The sequence below is a fragment of the Lagenorhynchus albirostris genome, chromosome 8 (assembly GCF_949774975.1).
Source record: "Lagenorhynchus albirostris chromosome 8, mLagAlb1.1, whole genome shotgun sequence".
NCBI lineage: Eukaryota > Metazoa > Chordata > Mammalia > Artiodactyla > Delphinidae > Lagenorhynchus > Lagenorhynchus albirostris.
In genome coordinates this window covers 73821535-73839273 of record NC_083102.1, presented here as the reverse complement: position 1 = coordinate 73839273, position 17739 = coordinate 73821535, and the positions used below count along the sequence as shown (strand labels likewise).

The 17739-nt window shown below is 40.7% G+C and overlaps 1 protein-coding gene across 8 annotated transcripts in view; it reads left to right on the top strand.

The window, feature by feature from the left end:
• The window catches only part of CDCA7L (cell division cycle associated 7 like), a 49530-nt gene that overhangs the window by 19263 nt on the left and 12528 nt on the right, over window positions 1–17739 (top strand). For all 8 annotated transcript variants that reach the window (XM_060157136.1, XM_060157133.1, XM_060157135.1 and 5 more), the window contains exon 2: window positions 15063–15203. In XM_060157136.1, coding sequence (XP_060013119.1) covers window positions 15063–15203 — 141 coding nt within the window. The remainder of the gene's footprint in view (window positions 1–15062; window positions 15204–17739) is intronic.

The window sequence follows — 17739 nt, the reverse complement described above, 5'->3', positions numbered from 1 at the left end:
ACAAATGTTACTGTGATTTTGATGAGGATTGCATTGGGTATATAAATAGCTTTGGGTAGTACTGTCATCTAAACAATATTGTCTCCCAGTCTATGAACACGTGATGTCTTTCCATTTATTTATGTCATCAGTAATTTCTTCTAGTGATGTTGTATAGTTTTCAGTGTATAAATCTTTAGCCTTGTGGCCCAAGATAATTCCTAAGGGTTTTTTGTTGTGTTTTTTTTTTGATGCTCTTATAAATGGAATTGTTTTCTTAATTTCCTTTTCGGATTGTTCATTGTTAGTGTATAGAAATGCTACTGATTTGTATTCAGTTCGTTAATTAGTGCTAACAGTTTTTGTGGACTCTTTAGGATTTTCTACATAGATGGTCATGTCACCTGGCAGTAGATAATTTTACTGCCTTCTTTCCGATTCAGATGCCTTTTATTTTTGTTGTATAATTGCTCTGATTAGAACTTCCAATGCTCTGTTGAATAGAAGTGGTGAAATTGGGTGTCCTTGTCCTGTTCCTGATCTTAGGGGAAAGCTTTCAGTCTTTCACCATTGAGTATGATATTAGTTGTGGGGTTGGTGATTGTTGAGTTTTTTTAAAACCATGAAAGTGTTTTGAATTTTGTCAAATGCTTTTCCTGCATCAGTTGAGTTTTTTTTCTTTCATCAGGTTAATGTAGTGCATTACTTTGATCAATTTTCATATGTTGAATGATGCTGCATTCCAGAAGTATATCCCACTAGGTCATCTTGTATAGTCCTTTTACTGTGCTGCTGAATTTGGTTTGCTAGTATTTTGTTGAGGATTTTTGCATCATAAGGGATATTGCTTTGTACTTCTCTTGTAGGTTATTTGTCTGGCTTTGCTGTGAGGGTAATCCCAGCCTCATAGAATGAGTTAAGAGGTATTCTCTCTTCTTCAGTTTTTTTGAAGAGTTTGAGAAGGGTCTGTGTTAATTTTTCTTTAAATGTTAAACAGAATTCTGGTCCTGGGATTCACTTTGTTGGGAGGTTTTTCATTATTGATTCAAATCCTTACTAGTTAGAGGTCTTTTTAGGTTTTCTGTTCCTCAGGAATCAGTCTTGGAAGGTTGTGTGTTTTTAGGAATTTACCCATTTTATCTAGCTAGCCCAATTTGTTGACCTATAATTGTTCATAGTACTCTTTTATTATCCTTTTTATTTCTGCACAGTTGATAGTAATGAACCCGCTTTATTTCAATAATTTGGATCTTCTGTCTTTTTTTCTCTTAGTCAATCTACCTAAAAGTTTGTCAGTTTTGTTACTGTCATAGAACCAACTTTTGGTTTTACTGATATTTCTCTATTGGATTTTTATTCTTTATCTCTGCCGTAATCTTTATTTCCTTCCTTCTGCTACCTTTGGGTTTATTAGCTGTACTTTTTCTAGCTCCTTGTGGTATAAAATTAGTTTGTTGGTTTTTTATATTAAGCAGCAAACTTTGTTTCTTTTTTAATATAAATGTTTATAGCTATAAATTTCCTTCTTAGCATTGGTTTCTCTGCATCCCATACGTTTTGGTACATTTTGCTTTTGCTTTCGTTTGTTTGAAAGTATTTTCTAATTTCCCTTGTGTTTTCTTCTTTGACCAACTGGTTGCTAAAGAGTGTTGTTTAATTTCCACTTATTTGTGAATTATGTAGTTTTTCTTCTGTTATTGATTTCTAGGTTTATTATGATTGGAAAGATAGTTTGTATGATCTTAATCTTTTAAATTTATATTCGTTTTGTGGTGTCACATATGGTCTGTCTTGGGGACTTTTCCATGTGCTCTTGAGGAAAATGTATATTCTGCTGTTGGAATGTTCTACATGTGTCTGTTCTAGTTGGTTTATAAGGTTCAATTCCTTTTTCCTTATTGATCTTCTCTCTGGGTTTCTATACATTATTGAAAGTAGGGTATTGAGATCTCCAGCTATTATTGTAGAACTATTTCTTTCAATTATGTCCATGTTTTCTTCATGTATTTTAAAGCTGTGATGTTTGGTTCGTACATATTTATAATTGTTGTATCTTCTTGATGAGTTGACCCTTTTATCAATATGTAATGTTCTTTGTCTCTTATTATTAATTTTACTGTTATTAGTTTTACTTAATATCTATTTTGATATTAGTATTGATCTCTCTTTGGGTTATTACTTGCATTGGGTATCTTTTTCCCTTCTTTCACTTTCAACCTGTTTGTGTTTTTAGATCTGAAGTAAATCTCTTGTAGACAGCATATGGTTGGATCCTGTTATTTAATCCATTCTGCCAATCTATATCTTTTGATTGTAGAGTTTAATCCATTTGTATTTAAAGTGATTACTGATGGGGAAGGACTTGACTTTTACCCTTTTGTTTTTTGTTTTCTCTATGTCTTCTAGCTTTCTTGACCCTCATTTCTTGAATTACTGCCTGTGTTTGTGTTTTGTTGATTTCTTTGTAGTGACATGTTTTGATTCTTCTCTCATTTCCTCTTGTGTGTATTCTATAGATATTTCTTTGTGGTTACCATGGGAGTTACCTATAACATTCTAAAATTAAAACAGTCTAATTTGAATGATACCAATTTAACCTCAGTGGCATACAAAAGCTCTATTCCTATACAGCTCTGTCCCCCCCCCTTTGTTGTTGATGTCACAAATGACGTCTTTATGCGTTGTGCAGCCACGTGTTTTTTTAATTTAATTTAATTTTTTTATTTTTTAATTTTATAGAAAATAAAAAGTGGCATTATAAAACAAATTTACAGTGATACTGGGTTTTATATTTGTTTATGTATTTACCTTTACCTGAAAGCTTTGTATTTTGTATGGCTTTGAGTTACTGTCCTTTCATTTCAACCTGAAGGACTGCCTGTAGGATTTCTTGTGGGCAGATCTAGTAGTAATGAAGTCTCTCAGTTTTTGTTTATCTGGTAATGTCTTAATTTCCCCCTCATTTTTGAAGGACAGTTTTCCAGATACTGAATTCTTGGTGGACAGTTTTTACTTCCAGGACTTTGAATATGTCATTCCACTGCCTTCTGCCCTCCAAAGTTTCTGCCGAGCAATTAGCTGGTAATCTTATTGAGGATCCCTGTTGTTAGGAGTTGCTTTTCTCTTGCTGCTTTCAACATTCCCTTTTCTTTCAGCAGTTTGATTAAAATGTGCCTCAGTGTGGATCTCTTGGGTTTATCCTCCTTGGCATTTCTATAATTCATGTTTTTCATCAAATTTGGGGAATTTTTTTGCCATTATTTTGTCAAATCTCTGATTCTTTTGCCTCATCATCAATCTGATTTTGTACTCCTCTAGGGAAATGTTCAATTTAGTTATTACATTTTCTCCAAAATTTCTATTTCGTTTCCTTTTTATAATGTATGTCTCTTTATTGATATCATCCTTTTGCTTATAAATCATTTTCTTGATTTACCCTAGTTCTTTGTGTTTTCTCTTTGCTCTTTGAGCATATTTAAGGCAGTTGCCTTTGTCTAGTGAGTCCCCAGCCTGTGCTTCCTTAGGGACATCTGTTTCTACCTATTATTTTGTTCCTTTCAATTTTGTTTCTTTGTATGCCTTTGCTCTTTGTCAAAAGTTGGGTATTCGAGAAACTGCCACCTTTTCCAGTGTTTGAAGACTGGCTGTAGGCCAGGAAAACCATTCAGTGATTGGCTGGCCATGCTCCGAGTCCAGAAGCGTAAGGTTTTCTCACATCTTTTTTGAGAATGTATCTATTGGGCCTATGTGTGGCTTTCTCAATTCTCCCATATACACAGCTTCTTTTGAATGTCTTAATTTACCAAGAGGTTTTACCCAAGCTTCTCCTTGGAGTTTTAGATGGACTGTTGTATTTCTCCATGCATAAACTCTCATCCCAGGCATCTGCAGATCTGTAGTCCCCTGCAGCTTTCGTGAGCAATGACTGGAGCTTTTCCTCACCTGAGACCGAGTTTGGTGAGACAGGGATCATCAGACAGCCTTCTAACCCTTGACTGGTTAGAATGTTGCAGTCAGTGTCTGCTTTGCTCCCTCCAGTTTAAGGGAACTGGAAACTAGGCTCAGGATCCTCCAGACCAGAAGTTGCCTTGTGAAGGGGGCGGATGAAGGTGAGTATAAATGCCATGTAAGTTCCTGCCATTCTGAAGTGAATGTTTCTTTTCTTTTTAAAAATTTTTGTTTTATATTGCATTTTAGTTGATTCACAATGTTGTGTTAGTTTAAGGTGTACAGCAGAGTGATTCAGTTATACATATATATGTATCTATTGTATTTCAAGTTCTTTTCCATTTAGGTCATTGTAGAATATTGAGCACAGTTCCCTGTGGTATACAGTAGGTCTTTGTTGATTACCAGTTTTAAATATAGCAGAGTGTACATGTCAATCCCAGACTCCCAGTCTATGCCCCCAACCTTCCCCTTGGTAACTGTAAGTTCGTTTTCTAAGTATGTAAGTCTGTTTCTGTTTTGTGAATAAGTTCACTTGTATCATTTCTTTTTAGATTCCACATGTAAGCAATATCATATGATTATTTGTCTTTCTCTGACTTACTTCACTTAGTATGATAATCTCTAGGTCCATCCATGTTGCTGCAAATGGCATTATTTCATTCTTTTTTATGGCTGAGTAATATTCCATTGTATGTGTGTATCATATCTTCTTTATCTGTTCATCTGTTGATGGACATTTAGGTTGTTTCCATGTTTTGGTTATTGTGAATAGTGCTGCTATGAACATAGGGATGCATGTATCTTTTTGAATTATAGTTTTGTCCAGGTATATGCCCAGGTGTGGGATTGCTGGATCATATGGTAATTCTATTTTTAGTTTTTTAAGGAATCTCTGTACTGTTTCCCATAGTGGCTGCGCCAACTTATATTCCCACCAGCAGTGTAGGAGGGTTCCCTTTTCTCCACACCCTCTCCAGCATTTGTTATTTGTAGAGTTTTTGATAATGGTCATTCTGACCAGTGTGAGGTGGTACCTCATGGTAGTTTTGATTTGCATTCCTCTAATAATTAGTGATGTTGAGCCTCTTTTCATGTGCCTACTGGCTATCTGTATGTCTTCTTTGGAGAAATGTCTGTTAAGGTCTTCTGCCTGTTTTTCAGTTGGATTGTTTGTTTTTTGTTGTTGAGTGGTAAGAGCTGTTTGTATATTTTGGAGATTAAGCCCTTGTCAATTGCATCCTTTGCAAATATTTTCTCCCATTCCATAGTTTGTCTTTTCGTTTTTTTTTTTTTTTTTTTTTTTTTATCATTCCCTTTGCTGTGCAAAAGCTTTTAAGTTTTGTTAGGTCCCATTTGTTTATTTTTGTTTTTATTTCCATTACTCTAACAGATGGATCCAAAAAAATATTGCTGCAGTTTATGTCAAAGAGTGTACTGCCTATGTTTTCCTCTCAGAGTTTTATTAGTATCCAGTTTTACATTAAGGTCTTTAATCCATTTTGAGTTTATTTTTGTGTATGGTGTTAAAGAATATTCTAATTTTATTCTTTTACATGTAGCTGTCTAGTATTCCCAGCACCACTTACTGAAGAGACTGTCTTTTCTCCACTGTATATTCTTGCCTACTTTTTTTGAAGATTAATTGACCGTAGGTGCATGGGTTTATTTCTGGGCTTTCTGTCCTGTTCCGTTGATCTGTATTTCTGTTTCTCTGCCAGTACCATGTTGGTTTGATGACTGTAGCTTCATAGTATAGCCTGAAGTCAGGGAGCCTCATTCCTCCAGTTCCGTTTTTCTTTCTCAAGATTGCTTTGGCTGTTCAGGGTCTTTTTTGTCTCCATAGAAATTAAAATTGTTTTGTTCTGGTTCTGTGAAAAATGCCATTGGTAATTTGATAGGGCTTGCATTGAATCTGTTGATTGCCTTCGGTTGTGTAGTCATTTTGACAGTATTGATTCTGCCAATCCAAGAACATGGTATATCTTTCCATCTGTTTGTGTCATCGTCGATTTCTCTCATCAGCATCTTACAGATTTCGGAGTACAAGTCTTTTGCCTCCTTAAGTAGGTTTATTCCTAGGTATTTTATTCTTTTCAATGAGATGGTAAATGGGATTGTTTCTTGAATTACTCTTTCTGATCTTCTGTTGTTAGTGTGTAGAAATGCAATAGATTTTTGTGTATTAATTTTGTATCCTGCACGTTTACCTAATTCATTGATGAGCTCTAGTAGTTTTCTGGTAGCATCTTTAGGATTTTCTATGTATAGTATCATGTCATCTGCAAACAGTGACAGTTTTACTTCATTTCTAATTTGGATTCCTTTTATTTCTTTTTCTTCTCTCATTGCCATGGGAGGACTTGCAAAACTATGTTGAATAAAAGTGGTGAGAGTGGACATCCTTGTCTTGTTCCTGATCTCAAAGAAATGCCTTCAGCTTTTCACCATTAAGTATGATGTTAGCTGTAGGTTTGTCATATATGGCCTTTATTATGTTGAGGTATGCTCCCTCAATGCCCCCTTTCTGGAGAGTTTATTGTAAATCGGTGTTGAGTTTTGTCAAAAGCTTTTTCTGCATCTGTTGAGATGATCATATGTTTTTTTTTCTTCAGTTTGTTAATGTGGTGTATCACACTGATTGATTCGCAGATATTGAAAAATCCTTGCATCCCTGGGATAAATCCCACTTGATCGTGGTGTATGATACTTTTAATGTGTTGTTGGATTCAGTTTGCTGGTATTTTGTTGAGGAATTTTGTATCTATGTTTCAGTGATATTGGCCTGTAATTTTCTTTTTGTGGTATCTTTTTCTTTTTGTGGTATCCATTTACATTTAAGGTTATTATCAATATGTGTATTTCTATTGCCCTTTTCTTAATTGTTTTGGGTTTGTTTTTTGGCCGTTATCTCCTTGATAGGAGGTGTGACTGATGTTGTGGTGGCTAGGCCTGCACTGGCCTCCCCTTTGCTCTGTGGTTGTCACTGCCCTGTCAGAGGTGGGGTCTGCTCCCTAGTTGTTGGAGTAGAGGCCCCCAGATCTGTTTTTTAGTTGTGTTTCTGATCTGCAGTGTGAGGTAGGTGGGATTGGAGCACTCCCACTGGGAGGGGAGCTACTGAGTATTTCTCCTCTGGAGCTGTTCACCTGTGGGTGTGCTCTGTTGTGTCACCTTTCACCCGTTGTGTGAGATCTCAGATTACACTGTTGTTGGCACTGCTCTTGGCCACACCTTAACCATGGGTATGCTAGCAGTTGGCCCTGGTGTCTCTCAGACGTTGTTTTCACCAGGCCACCAGCATAGATCCACTGAAGTCAGGTCCCGGGATTGCAGTGATCATGGATCTGGACCCACTGTGGGAGCAGCCCAGACTCTGGTCTGGCCCAACCCCTGTGTGTATGTGCCCACACAGTCTACAGCTGCTAAAGCTAGACCCATCTTGGCTGCGGGAGCACTCGCTGTCTGTTCAGATGTTCTGTAGGCGCTCAGTTTACAAAGCTGGTCACGGGGGTGTCAATTTGCAGTTTCCGCAGCTGGTTACGTGGGGATCTTTCTTTTTAGGTGTCCAAGGTCCTCTGCTAGTGTTCAGCTGGTGTTCTGTGAGAATTGTTCCATTTAAAGTTGTATTCTTGATGCATTTGTGAGGAGAGATGAACTCCACGTCCTCCTGCTCCTCTTCCATCTTGACTCCTGATTTATTTTCTCTATAGTTCTGTCTTTTCCAAAACATCCTGTAAGTATAATCAGACAATGTATAGTCTTTTTCACTTGGCATAGTGATGAGCTTTATTCATGTTGCTGTGTCTGTCAGTAATTTTTTCTTTTTTATTGCTGAGTTAAATTCCATGGTATCGATGTTCCAGTTTGTTTTATCCATTCCCTAGTTCACTTGGATTGTTTGTAGGTTTGGAAATAAAAACTGCTAATTGCAAGTTTTGTGGGAACATAATTTTCACTTCACTTGGGTAACACCTAGGAGCAGGGTTGCTGGATCATGTGCTAAGTGTGTTTATAAGAAACTGCCAAATTGTTTTCCACAGTGGCTATACCATTTTGCATTTCTACTAACAGTTTATGAAAGGGCCAGTTGTTCCACATCCGTGTCAGCACTTGGTATTGTCAGGGTTTTTAAAAGCCATTCTGCTAGGTAGATAGTTATATCTCGTAGTTGTAATTTGCGTTTCCCTCTAATGACTGTGGATGTCGAAAATTTTTTCATGTGCTCACCTGCCATCCATTTATCTTTGGTGAAGCGTCTGCTCACCTCTTTTGCCTGTTTTTTAATTGGGTTATTTGTTTTTATTGTTGAGCTTTTGAGAGTTTTTTATATATTCTGGTTATAGGTCTTTTATCAGATAAATGATGTGCAGGTATTTTCTTCTTGTCTATTGGTTTTTCATTCCCTTAAGAGTCTTTTTTGAAGAGTAGAAGTTCTTGATTTTAATTGTCTAATTTACACATTTAAAAAATCTGTATTGTGCTTGGTGTTTTATCTAAGAATTCTTTGCATAACCCAAGGTTACAAAGATTTTCTCCAGTTTTCTTCTAGAAGTGTTATTGTTTTAGGTGTTATATTTAGATCTGATCCATTTTGAGTTAGTTTTTGTAAATGGTGCAAGTGGGTTGAAGGAATGCTTTCCTTTGTGTAAAGGGTCTCCTTACACAGATGCAAGATAGTACACCCTACAAATTCTGCCGTCCTTGCTATCAAAATTGCTTTCAGAACACTTAATGAGGAAAATGCAGTAGTGCACAGGAATTTCTTTTGTACTGTTCCTTAGGGCTTTAAATGAAACATGTTTCCAGGTGAAATACACACTAGTGTTCCTGGAATAAGAAACATTTCCTGAAGCTTTATCAAAATCAGCTTTTGAATAAATTGGCCTTAAAGAGAATCTCAAATTTCTTTTCTTTCATAAACTAATAGATGATAAATATGTTCCTTCTGGCTGGGTGGTGGTATTTTTTAATCCAGGAAGAATGAATTTAAATATCCTTGAGATATAGAAAACCTTTGATTAAAAAAATTTTACCCAATTTTAAAATTTTCTTCCTTTTTTTTTTTTCCCCCGAACTAGTTGATGCTGCTTATCAGTTAGTCATATTTGTTAAGGACCTCTGAGTATGTAAGACTCTATTCTTGGTGCTGGAGTGGGGCAGGGTGAGAAAGACAGATGCCAAAGAGATCCAGAGTCTGCCATGAGAATTAACTGCCTGTAGGAAGGAGGTTAAGATCTACACATGAGTTGCTATTATGAAATAGGAAGAGTCACATCTCATAAGAGAGGAACAAAATGGGCTGGGCCCTGCACAAAGCATGTTCTGCAGGCCAGAGCATGGGGAGCTTGTTAGAACCGCAGAATCTCAGGCCTCTGTTGTGGGTTTTGTTTTGTTTTAAAAAAAATTTTTTATCGAGGTGTAATTGACCTATAGCACTGTATTAGTTTCAAGGCATCCAGTGTAATGATTCAGTATTTGTAGGATTCCCTTTCTTTTTAAGAGTAAATAATATTCCATTGTATGTGTTTCTGACATCTTGTTTAGCCATTCATCTGTTGATGGACACTTGGGTTGCCTCTACTTTGTGGCTTTTGGGAATAGTGCTACCATGAACAAGGGAAGGGTTATTTTAAATGTAAAGGTTTTCTTTTAGTTTTATTAATACTTCAGTGTCCAGTACTATCACTAGCAGACACTAGTTAGATACACCGTCAGTAACATTTGAAATTACAGCTTTTAAAATTTCTTTGGTGTTCCACTTAGCACCGTGAGTTCTTCTGTGCGCCTTCCCTGAACGAGTTTGAGATCCAGCCTGTAGATGTTTGGTCCTTACATTAGAAGCTGACATTTTATAACTGGGAGATTCCTCACCAAGACTCAGATTCCTCACTTCTCTGGGGAGGTCCAAGGTTGGGCACACTGAGCCCCTTGCCTTTGGTCTGCTGGGGTGCGGGAGTGACTGCCATTTCTGGACTCATGTCGGCACTGTCCAATGTAGCCTTACCCTGAGCTGCCGCCTTCACTGCTCACCTGCTTGGCCCCAAAGCCTGTCGAATGTGTGTTCTTTGTTCCCGAGATGAGCCCCAAGGTAGTTTGCAAGGCTTGTAAGTGAAATCTGCAATCCTTTCTGAAAGAGGTGCTGTGGATATGACTACTTTGTATGCAGATGCTCAGAAATTCTGGGTGAAGATCTTTAATTCCTTTTGGGTAGGAATGTCACAGAGTGTACCTTTTGACCCTGTGCACCTTTCCTAGGAAACTACACTTTCCCTGAGAAAATGACTACAAGGTCAGATGTAGTCATTTTCACACAAAGATTTATTGATGACCTGCTTTAGGCCAGGCCCGTGTTAGGTGCCAAGGACTCTTTTCTAGTGTCTGTGTCCTGGTGGAGGAACTGTATCTTGGGCCCCACTTGCCCTTTGATGATACGTTGTTATCCCAGCAAGGACAGAGTGAATAGATACATACAGTGTGTGTGAAAGGAATGGAAGAAATCTGTGTATTGTAAAAAAAAAAAAAAAAAAAAATAGTTATGAATAATAAGTCTCTTTACTTTCAGAAGAGAATTTTCTTGACTTCTTTCTGGTTAGCTAGATTGCATGTATCCTAATATTGTGCAAGCTTGACTACTGCAAGTATAATCCACTGGTTGGAAATATATTTTATTTTCAGTTATTTGCTTTTTTTTTGGTTTTCTTTGGTAGGCCTTACAGTTGGCGTTGTAGTCAAATGGAACATAAGCTTTGCAGAAAAATGTCTGTTGTAGTCTGTCTAGACTACATAGCTACAGAGTGGATCACTGCCGAATGAAACAGGGAAGTGACAAATTCTTGGGCCTAAAGTGTTGATACATTGTTTAACTGGTCTCACGTTAGAAGGCTGTCCCTATGAATCCTCTTTTATCAGGTCCACTCCGTCCCTCGCATGCAAATCTTGCCTTCTGTGTTGCATCTGTTAAACAGTTTGTTGCATTGAAGACACTTGAGTATTTTACAGAGACTTTTGCTAAATCCCAGGACTTATGACTGTCTGAAATGCTTCTCTTAATGCCTTTTGAAGTTGGGCAGCAAGAAACAGAGCCCTGCACGCCCCAAGAATGTGTAGTGGTTTTTGCCTTTTCGAAAGTTCATTGCTTCCTTTTGTCCCTAATGGGTAATTACAGCCTCTCCCTACTGGCACCTCTGGAGCAGATACAGAAGTAAGGAGGAGGAATTAGGCAGACACAGGCTCACTGCAGTGGCCCCAGGGCTAATGCAGTTGACCGGGGAAGCGATTGATTTATATCAGCAGCCTCTCCATTCCTTGTATGTGCTTCCAGTAGATCATTACATTGGGTGCTTCTTCCTCTTTAATTCTTTATGTTAAAACAAGCTTCTGGGCCAGTGGGGTTTTTGGATTCATAGAATGGTGGTAAGTCAAAAAGCGCCACTTCAGGGACTGAACTCGATGATCGTTATATAAAGTCTAATGTACTTACACTTTCATAAATGTCACCTATGTTTCTCCAGTAAGAGTATTTTCTTGGTGTGTTGTTTCTGTTGGCTAAACAACAGTGAAAGTTGTCTTTGAAAAGACAAGCATGCCAAATACTGTTAAATTAAAACTCTTCCTTCTTTAAGAGGTAAATTTTTCTCCCAAGAACCATTTCAGATTTAGGCTTTGTTTAGGAGCTTCTTCTTAGCATAAATGTTACAGCATTTTTTCTATTGTTAGTGGAGCTCTAATTCTGTAAGTGTCTGCCTGTTTGTCTCTTGAAGTGATTTCATTAGATGGTTTGTAATTAACTCTCTGACATCATTAATCTTGTATTCAGTGTCTGGATTTGTGTACTCTAGAAACCAAATGTTAAACTTCCTTTGGTTGAACCACTAGCTTTCTAATCATTTTTAAACAAGAAGCATTAAAATCATGCTAAAAATGAGTAGATTAGGGATTAGTGATCTCTCCAATGAACCTGACTGTAAAATTAATTCAATGCACAGAAAAAAAGAATCCAAAGAATTTAAGTAACTTCTGAATACACAACTCTGTGTGTAATAGTGTAGCCGTTATTTAAAGTGGGGTCTGGGGAACCCTGAAACCCTTTCAGGGTTCCATGAGGACAAAGTTATTGTCATAATAATATTAAGACATTATTGGAGGAGGGGCCGGAAAAAATGTTAAGACATTATTTGCGTTTTTTTGCTATGTTGATATTTGCACTGACGTGCAAAAGCAAAGGCAGAGTAAACTACTTGTCCTCAGCATGAGTCAAGGCAGTGGCATCAAACTGTACTAGTGGTCATTTCATTCTTCACCTCCGTGCACCAATTTTAAAAGAAAATGTGTTGCACACAGTATGTCTTACTGTAGCAGTAAAAATTATTTTATTAAAATCTCGACCCTTGAGGGCATCTCTTTTTTCTACTCCATGATGAAATGTGAAGTACACAAAAAGTATCTTTGTATCTCCAAGTACAACCATGGTCTGGTTATCTCAGGGAAAAGATCTAGTACCTGGCAGGACTGTGTTCGGAGGATAGCAAGACCCCCAAAGGAATCTTGGACGTGATTGTTGTTGGCAGTGGTGTTGGTAGTGGTATTGGTGTGTTGTCTGAAATGGTTTTGTGTGTACTGTGGATAGAGCAAATGGGTAGGTGTATGAGAAGTACTGGGAATTGGGGTTTTCGTTGCGGGGAAGGGAGATACTAACATCGTGTTGAGGGAGATGAAGAATCCTGTCTCGTTGGGTTTGAATTCAAGATGTCAAAATGAACTCAGATGTAAGATACTTAAAACACCTTTGTTCTGTCCAGGCAAAGCAATGATACTTTACTAGCGAGGAGCACACCTAGATCTCAGAGCTTGATTTCCAAATGCCAGGGCTCCTTGGAGAAATGGCTCGTTCGGGGTCTGGGGCCAGTACAAGGCTAGCTTGGCACGCCTGTTGTGTCGGAAAACAAGGAGGTGCTCAGAGGCTATTAGGATTGTGTCAAAAGGACACAGAAGCTGGCTTGAAGGAGCTGTCAGTAGCCAAATTTGGGACAATCTGAGTATCAGAAAGAATGATGACAGAGTAATGGGTTAAAACACATTAACTTAAAACAATCCATGAAACTACCTGGGAGGGAGAGTGGGGAGAGAAGTAAAGAGGGAGAGAGAGGGATAGATCCGGAGAGAGAGAATATTACATTACAGGAGAATGCCACCTAACATACGAAGGAGGAATGGTTTTTGAAAATCACCGTTTTGTAACCCCTAACGTGGTGATTGATTCAGGCGAGGGGTATCAGTGGATACCGAAACTGTTGAGTAAAATGCTATCAGGGAGAAGGATAGTCATAGAATCTCAAATATCATCCTAGTTATTACTTAACAAGCACAAAGGGGTAAAGATACTTTTGCTAAGAAGAAATCTGGCAGATCTCACTTTAACTTGGTGATCAAACAGCATCACCACTAAAGACAACCAGATGTTACATGCGATGTGTGGCAGGAACAGCACTGCCCACGAAGGAGTCTGGCCGAAGAAAAGCACACTTGAGTCTGACTGAGACTCTAGATTTAAGTACCAAATTACAGGAAATCCAGAGGGACAGAGGAGTCTGCTAAATACCATCTTGGGGCTGCAAAAATCAAAAACCAAACCTCCAGACTCTGGCAAACTCTACAGTCAGATAACCCAGTTTCTTCAAAAATCAGTTGTGAGGGCTTCCCTGGTGGCGCAGTGGTTGAGAGTCCGCCTGCCGATGCAGGGGACACGGGTTCGTGCCCCGGTCCGGGAAGATCCCACATGCCGCGGAGCGGCTGGGCCCGTGAGCCATGGCCGCTGAGCCTGCGCGTCCAGAGCCTGTGCTCCGCAACGGGAGAGGCCGCAACAGTGACAGGCCCGTGTACCGCAAAAAAAAAAAAAAAAGTTATGAAAGATATTTTGGATACAATGCAGACATTTGAATATGGATTCATAATACATGATGTTATTGAATGAATATTATTTCAGGTATGATGATGGTTATGCGGTTCTTCAGCAGAATGTCCTTTTTCTGAGACGTGTATGGAAGTATTTTAGGGTGAATTGTATGGTGTCTGCAAATTACTGGAAACATACATGGATTAGGTTGCTGCATTTTAAATCACTGCATTTTAAATCACATTCAAATATCAGCAAATGCCTGAGATTCAACCTAACATTTGTTGAAAGAGAAAAAAGCAAATGGGGGGCTCTACGTGAAGCATCTATAAATGTTTGCACTATTCTTTCACCTTTCTATGTGTTTGAACTTCTTCGAAATAGTTAAGAACAAACAGGTAGTCAGCGTACAAAAATGAACTCTCAGCAGATACATATTTGTTAGATTAAGTGTGCTGACAACATTCTCGCTGGCAATAATTGCCTGGAATAGTGTTTGATAGAATTAATTCTAAACTAAGATTGATTCAGAATACAGAAAAGAAGGAAAGCTTTATTTCATTGTATGAACTTTCATGTGACAAAGAACAGAAAAATAACTATAGGTAGAAATTAAGAAAAGAGTTTAGTGATGTCTTAAGGACTTTTTTTTTTTTTTTTTTTTTAACGTGGATGACATTTAAAGACAGATCCACTGTAGGGCTTCCCTGGTGGCGCAGTGGTTGAGAGTCCGCCTGCTGATGCAGGGGACACGGGTTCGTGCCCTGGTCGGGGAAGGTCCCACATGCCGCGGAGCGGCTGGGCCCGTGAGCCATGGCCGCTGAACCTGCGCGTCCGGAGCCTGTGCTCCGCAACGGGAGAGGCCACAGCGGTGAGAGGCCCGTGTACCGCCAAAAAAAAAAAAAAAAAAAAAAAAAAAAGACATCCACTGTAGGAGAAAATTTTCTTATTTTTTGTCAAGAGATCAAAAATGGCTTTTATCTAGGCATGGCCTCAGCAGTCCTTGTAAGATAGGATATATCTCTAGAATTTGAAAAAGAAAAACTCTTATCCTCTTCCACCCCTTCCCTGGTTGCCATGAGGTGTCAAGTTGAGGCACATTTTGCTCAGGGTTATTGGGGTTTTGTGAGCAACCATGGCAGATTGATAAGGTCATGAGATGGTAATTCCTACTCCTCTACAAAATTTCCCTAAGTGATTATAACAGCCCCTGATATTATCCTCCTTTTTTCAATCCAAACAGATCCCTAAAGAAGTGGCTGACATCTTTAACGCCCCCAGTGATGATGAAGAGTTTGTCGGTTTCCGAGATGATGTTCCCATGGAAACCCTGTCATCAGAGGAGAGCTGCTATAGTTTTGACTCACTGGAGTCAGGGAAGCAGGTATGGGTGCCTCCTTTCAAGGCAGGCGTATCCGTCTGGAAGCTTGGATCTTGGTTCGGATATTCTTTTACTTGAACGTGGTCTGAGACTGGTGGTATCAGTTAATTGTCGAGCATCTTGTTTTATTAGTGTTACACCTTCATGTTTCAAGCAACTGGTGGGGGTACCTCGCTCAGTTTTGCTGTTTAAATCCTTTCTATGTACAATATATATATATATTTTTTCAGTAAAAGGGACCTCACATGATCACATCCGTCTTGTTTGCCACCTCGGGGCTGCAGCCTGTGGCCAGGCTGTATTTGGAGCACTCCCACACAGCTGGCGGGGGAGGGCTGATCCCCCAGCGATAGCGTAGGAGTGTCTGGTTACCATGAGACACATGGCCTCTGTGCTGCTGCGGTGAGGCTCTGTCCGCACCTCACTCATGGGATTGTTCTTTCTTTAATTCCTTTGATCTGTGGCAGACACAAGTTGCTGTTCTCGGAGAGGTAGATTCCTGGAGGTTTATGTTGGGATTTGGCAGGAGCATGGCCAAGTATCCAGGCTTCCGTGGCATTTTTTTCTGAGTTCCTTTGTGGCACTCAAAATTCCTCATTCTCCCTCGACCATGGCCTCCCTAAAAGGCTGTGAGTTAAACCCACCTAGCTTCCACTGGGGAAGTAGAGGAAGGCAGACAGTTAATTATGTAGTGAAGCCCCCGCTTGACGGCAGTGTGTGTGGTCTCCTCACCTTATTTGATGCCTCTGCACCATTTGACACCCTGCCCCTGCCCCCCCCAGCCACCTGCTTCCACTCCCCTTGGTCTCTTTCTCTTAACACCTTTTGTTCTTGGTTGTCATCCCTTCTACTTCCTGTCCCCATCTGTGGATGTTCTCCACGATTTTATCTTCAGACCTTTCCACTTAATGATCTCAGTGCCTGGCCCGGTCTCAGCCGTTGCCTCCTGGTCCTTTGTGGTTTGGGTCTTCCCTCCAGCCCCAGATGTACTTCTGACAGACACTTGGATGTGTCGTCATTGCTCAAGGGAGATCTGAAACGCACCATTTTCCCTCCCTGGTTGTCTCTCTTCCCCATTTTTGTCTCCAACTATGGAGCTCTTGACGCCTCCTGTTTCCTCACCCATCTCCTCAAGTCCCTTGCAGGAGCTGATGAATCCTCTGCCATGTTCCTCACCTCCATCCCTTCCCGTCTCTTCCCTCCTCAGCTCCCGTGGTTCTCATAGTCCTTCCCGCAGGTGTGGGACTGAGCTCTGGTCGCCATCCTCCCCTGTTCAGAAATCGCCAGTCCCTCCGTTCGAATGTGGTCAGGCAGTGAGGGGCAGCCTGTTGGGTCCGGTGTGAGTGGCCCTCTGAGCGGCGCGGGACATTGTGTGAAGCGCCAGCACGAGCCTGGCGGGTGGCAGGCCTTAAGGAACAGAGCGGCTGCTCTTGCTGCTGTGACGACTGCCCCTTCTCCTGTGCCCTCACACCTGCCCCCAGTCCAGCCCTGCTCCCGAGTCTGACCCCAGCATGCATTCCGTGGCCCGTGACAACATGCTTTTCATGCAGAGTGCCCTTAATTCACTATCTCCCTGGGAAGGTGCAGGCGCTGTTATTATTCCTGTTTCACGGGTGATGAAACTGAAGTGTGGGGAGGTGAAGTGACTTGGTCTGAGGCCTCACATCTGAGAAGTGGCCGAGCTGGGATGTTCCTAATCTAGGAGCCCCACTTCTCAGCCTCGTGCCTTGCCTGGCTCTCTCCTGCGGGCTTTGCAGCGGGAGACCAGAAACTGCATCCATGCCCCCCGCATGCACTGTTCTGCCCCCTGTGCACAGTGGTCCAGGCTCTTCATCCTGCCTCTGTGCACTCTCAGCATCTTTCTAGCCTCTAGCCCAGTTTAGATGCAGGTCAAATGATTCTGCTTCCACGAAGTCTTACTGGATTTCCTTTCTTTCTGTGCGCCATGTTGCGTGTGTCTCCCTTACAACACTGATCCTCGCCATGGGGACCTGTGGACTTGTCCAGCTCCCTTACTAAATGACAGGCTCCTTGATGGAAGGGGCCTCATACTTGAATGGTGCTTTCCAGCTTCCCCGGCTTGGGCTGCTTCCTTGGGTTGTCCCTCTCCTCTTGTTTCATACATCCAGTGCCCATGGGCGAAGGAGCACCCGTGGGGTGGAACTGAGGTGGGATACTTGTCTGACTGGTTCAGCCACCATGACTTCCAGTCTGTTTCTTCACATCCCATGAGCTTCAAAATAAAAAAAAAGTCACAATCTGTTAGCTTCTCTTCTGATCTGTTATTTGCTTATGTTCTTTTTTTTTTTTTTGCGGCACGCGGGCCTCTCCCTGCTGTGGCCTCTCCCGCTGCGGAGCACAGGCTCCGGACGCGCAGGCTCAGCGGCCATGGCTCACGGGCCCAGCCGCTCCGCGGCATGTGGGATCTTCCCGGACCGGGGCACGAACCCGTGTCCCCTGCATCGGCAGGCACACTCTCAGCCACTGCGCCACCAGGGAAGCCCTGCTTATGTTCTTGATCACGGTAGATGCAGGTCAC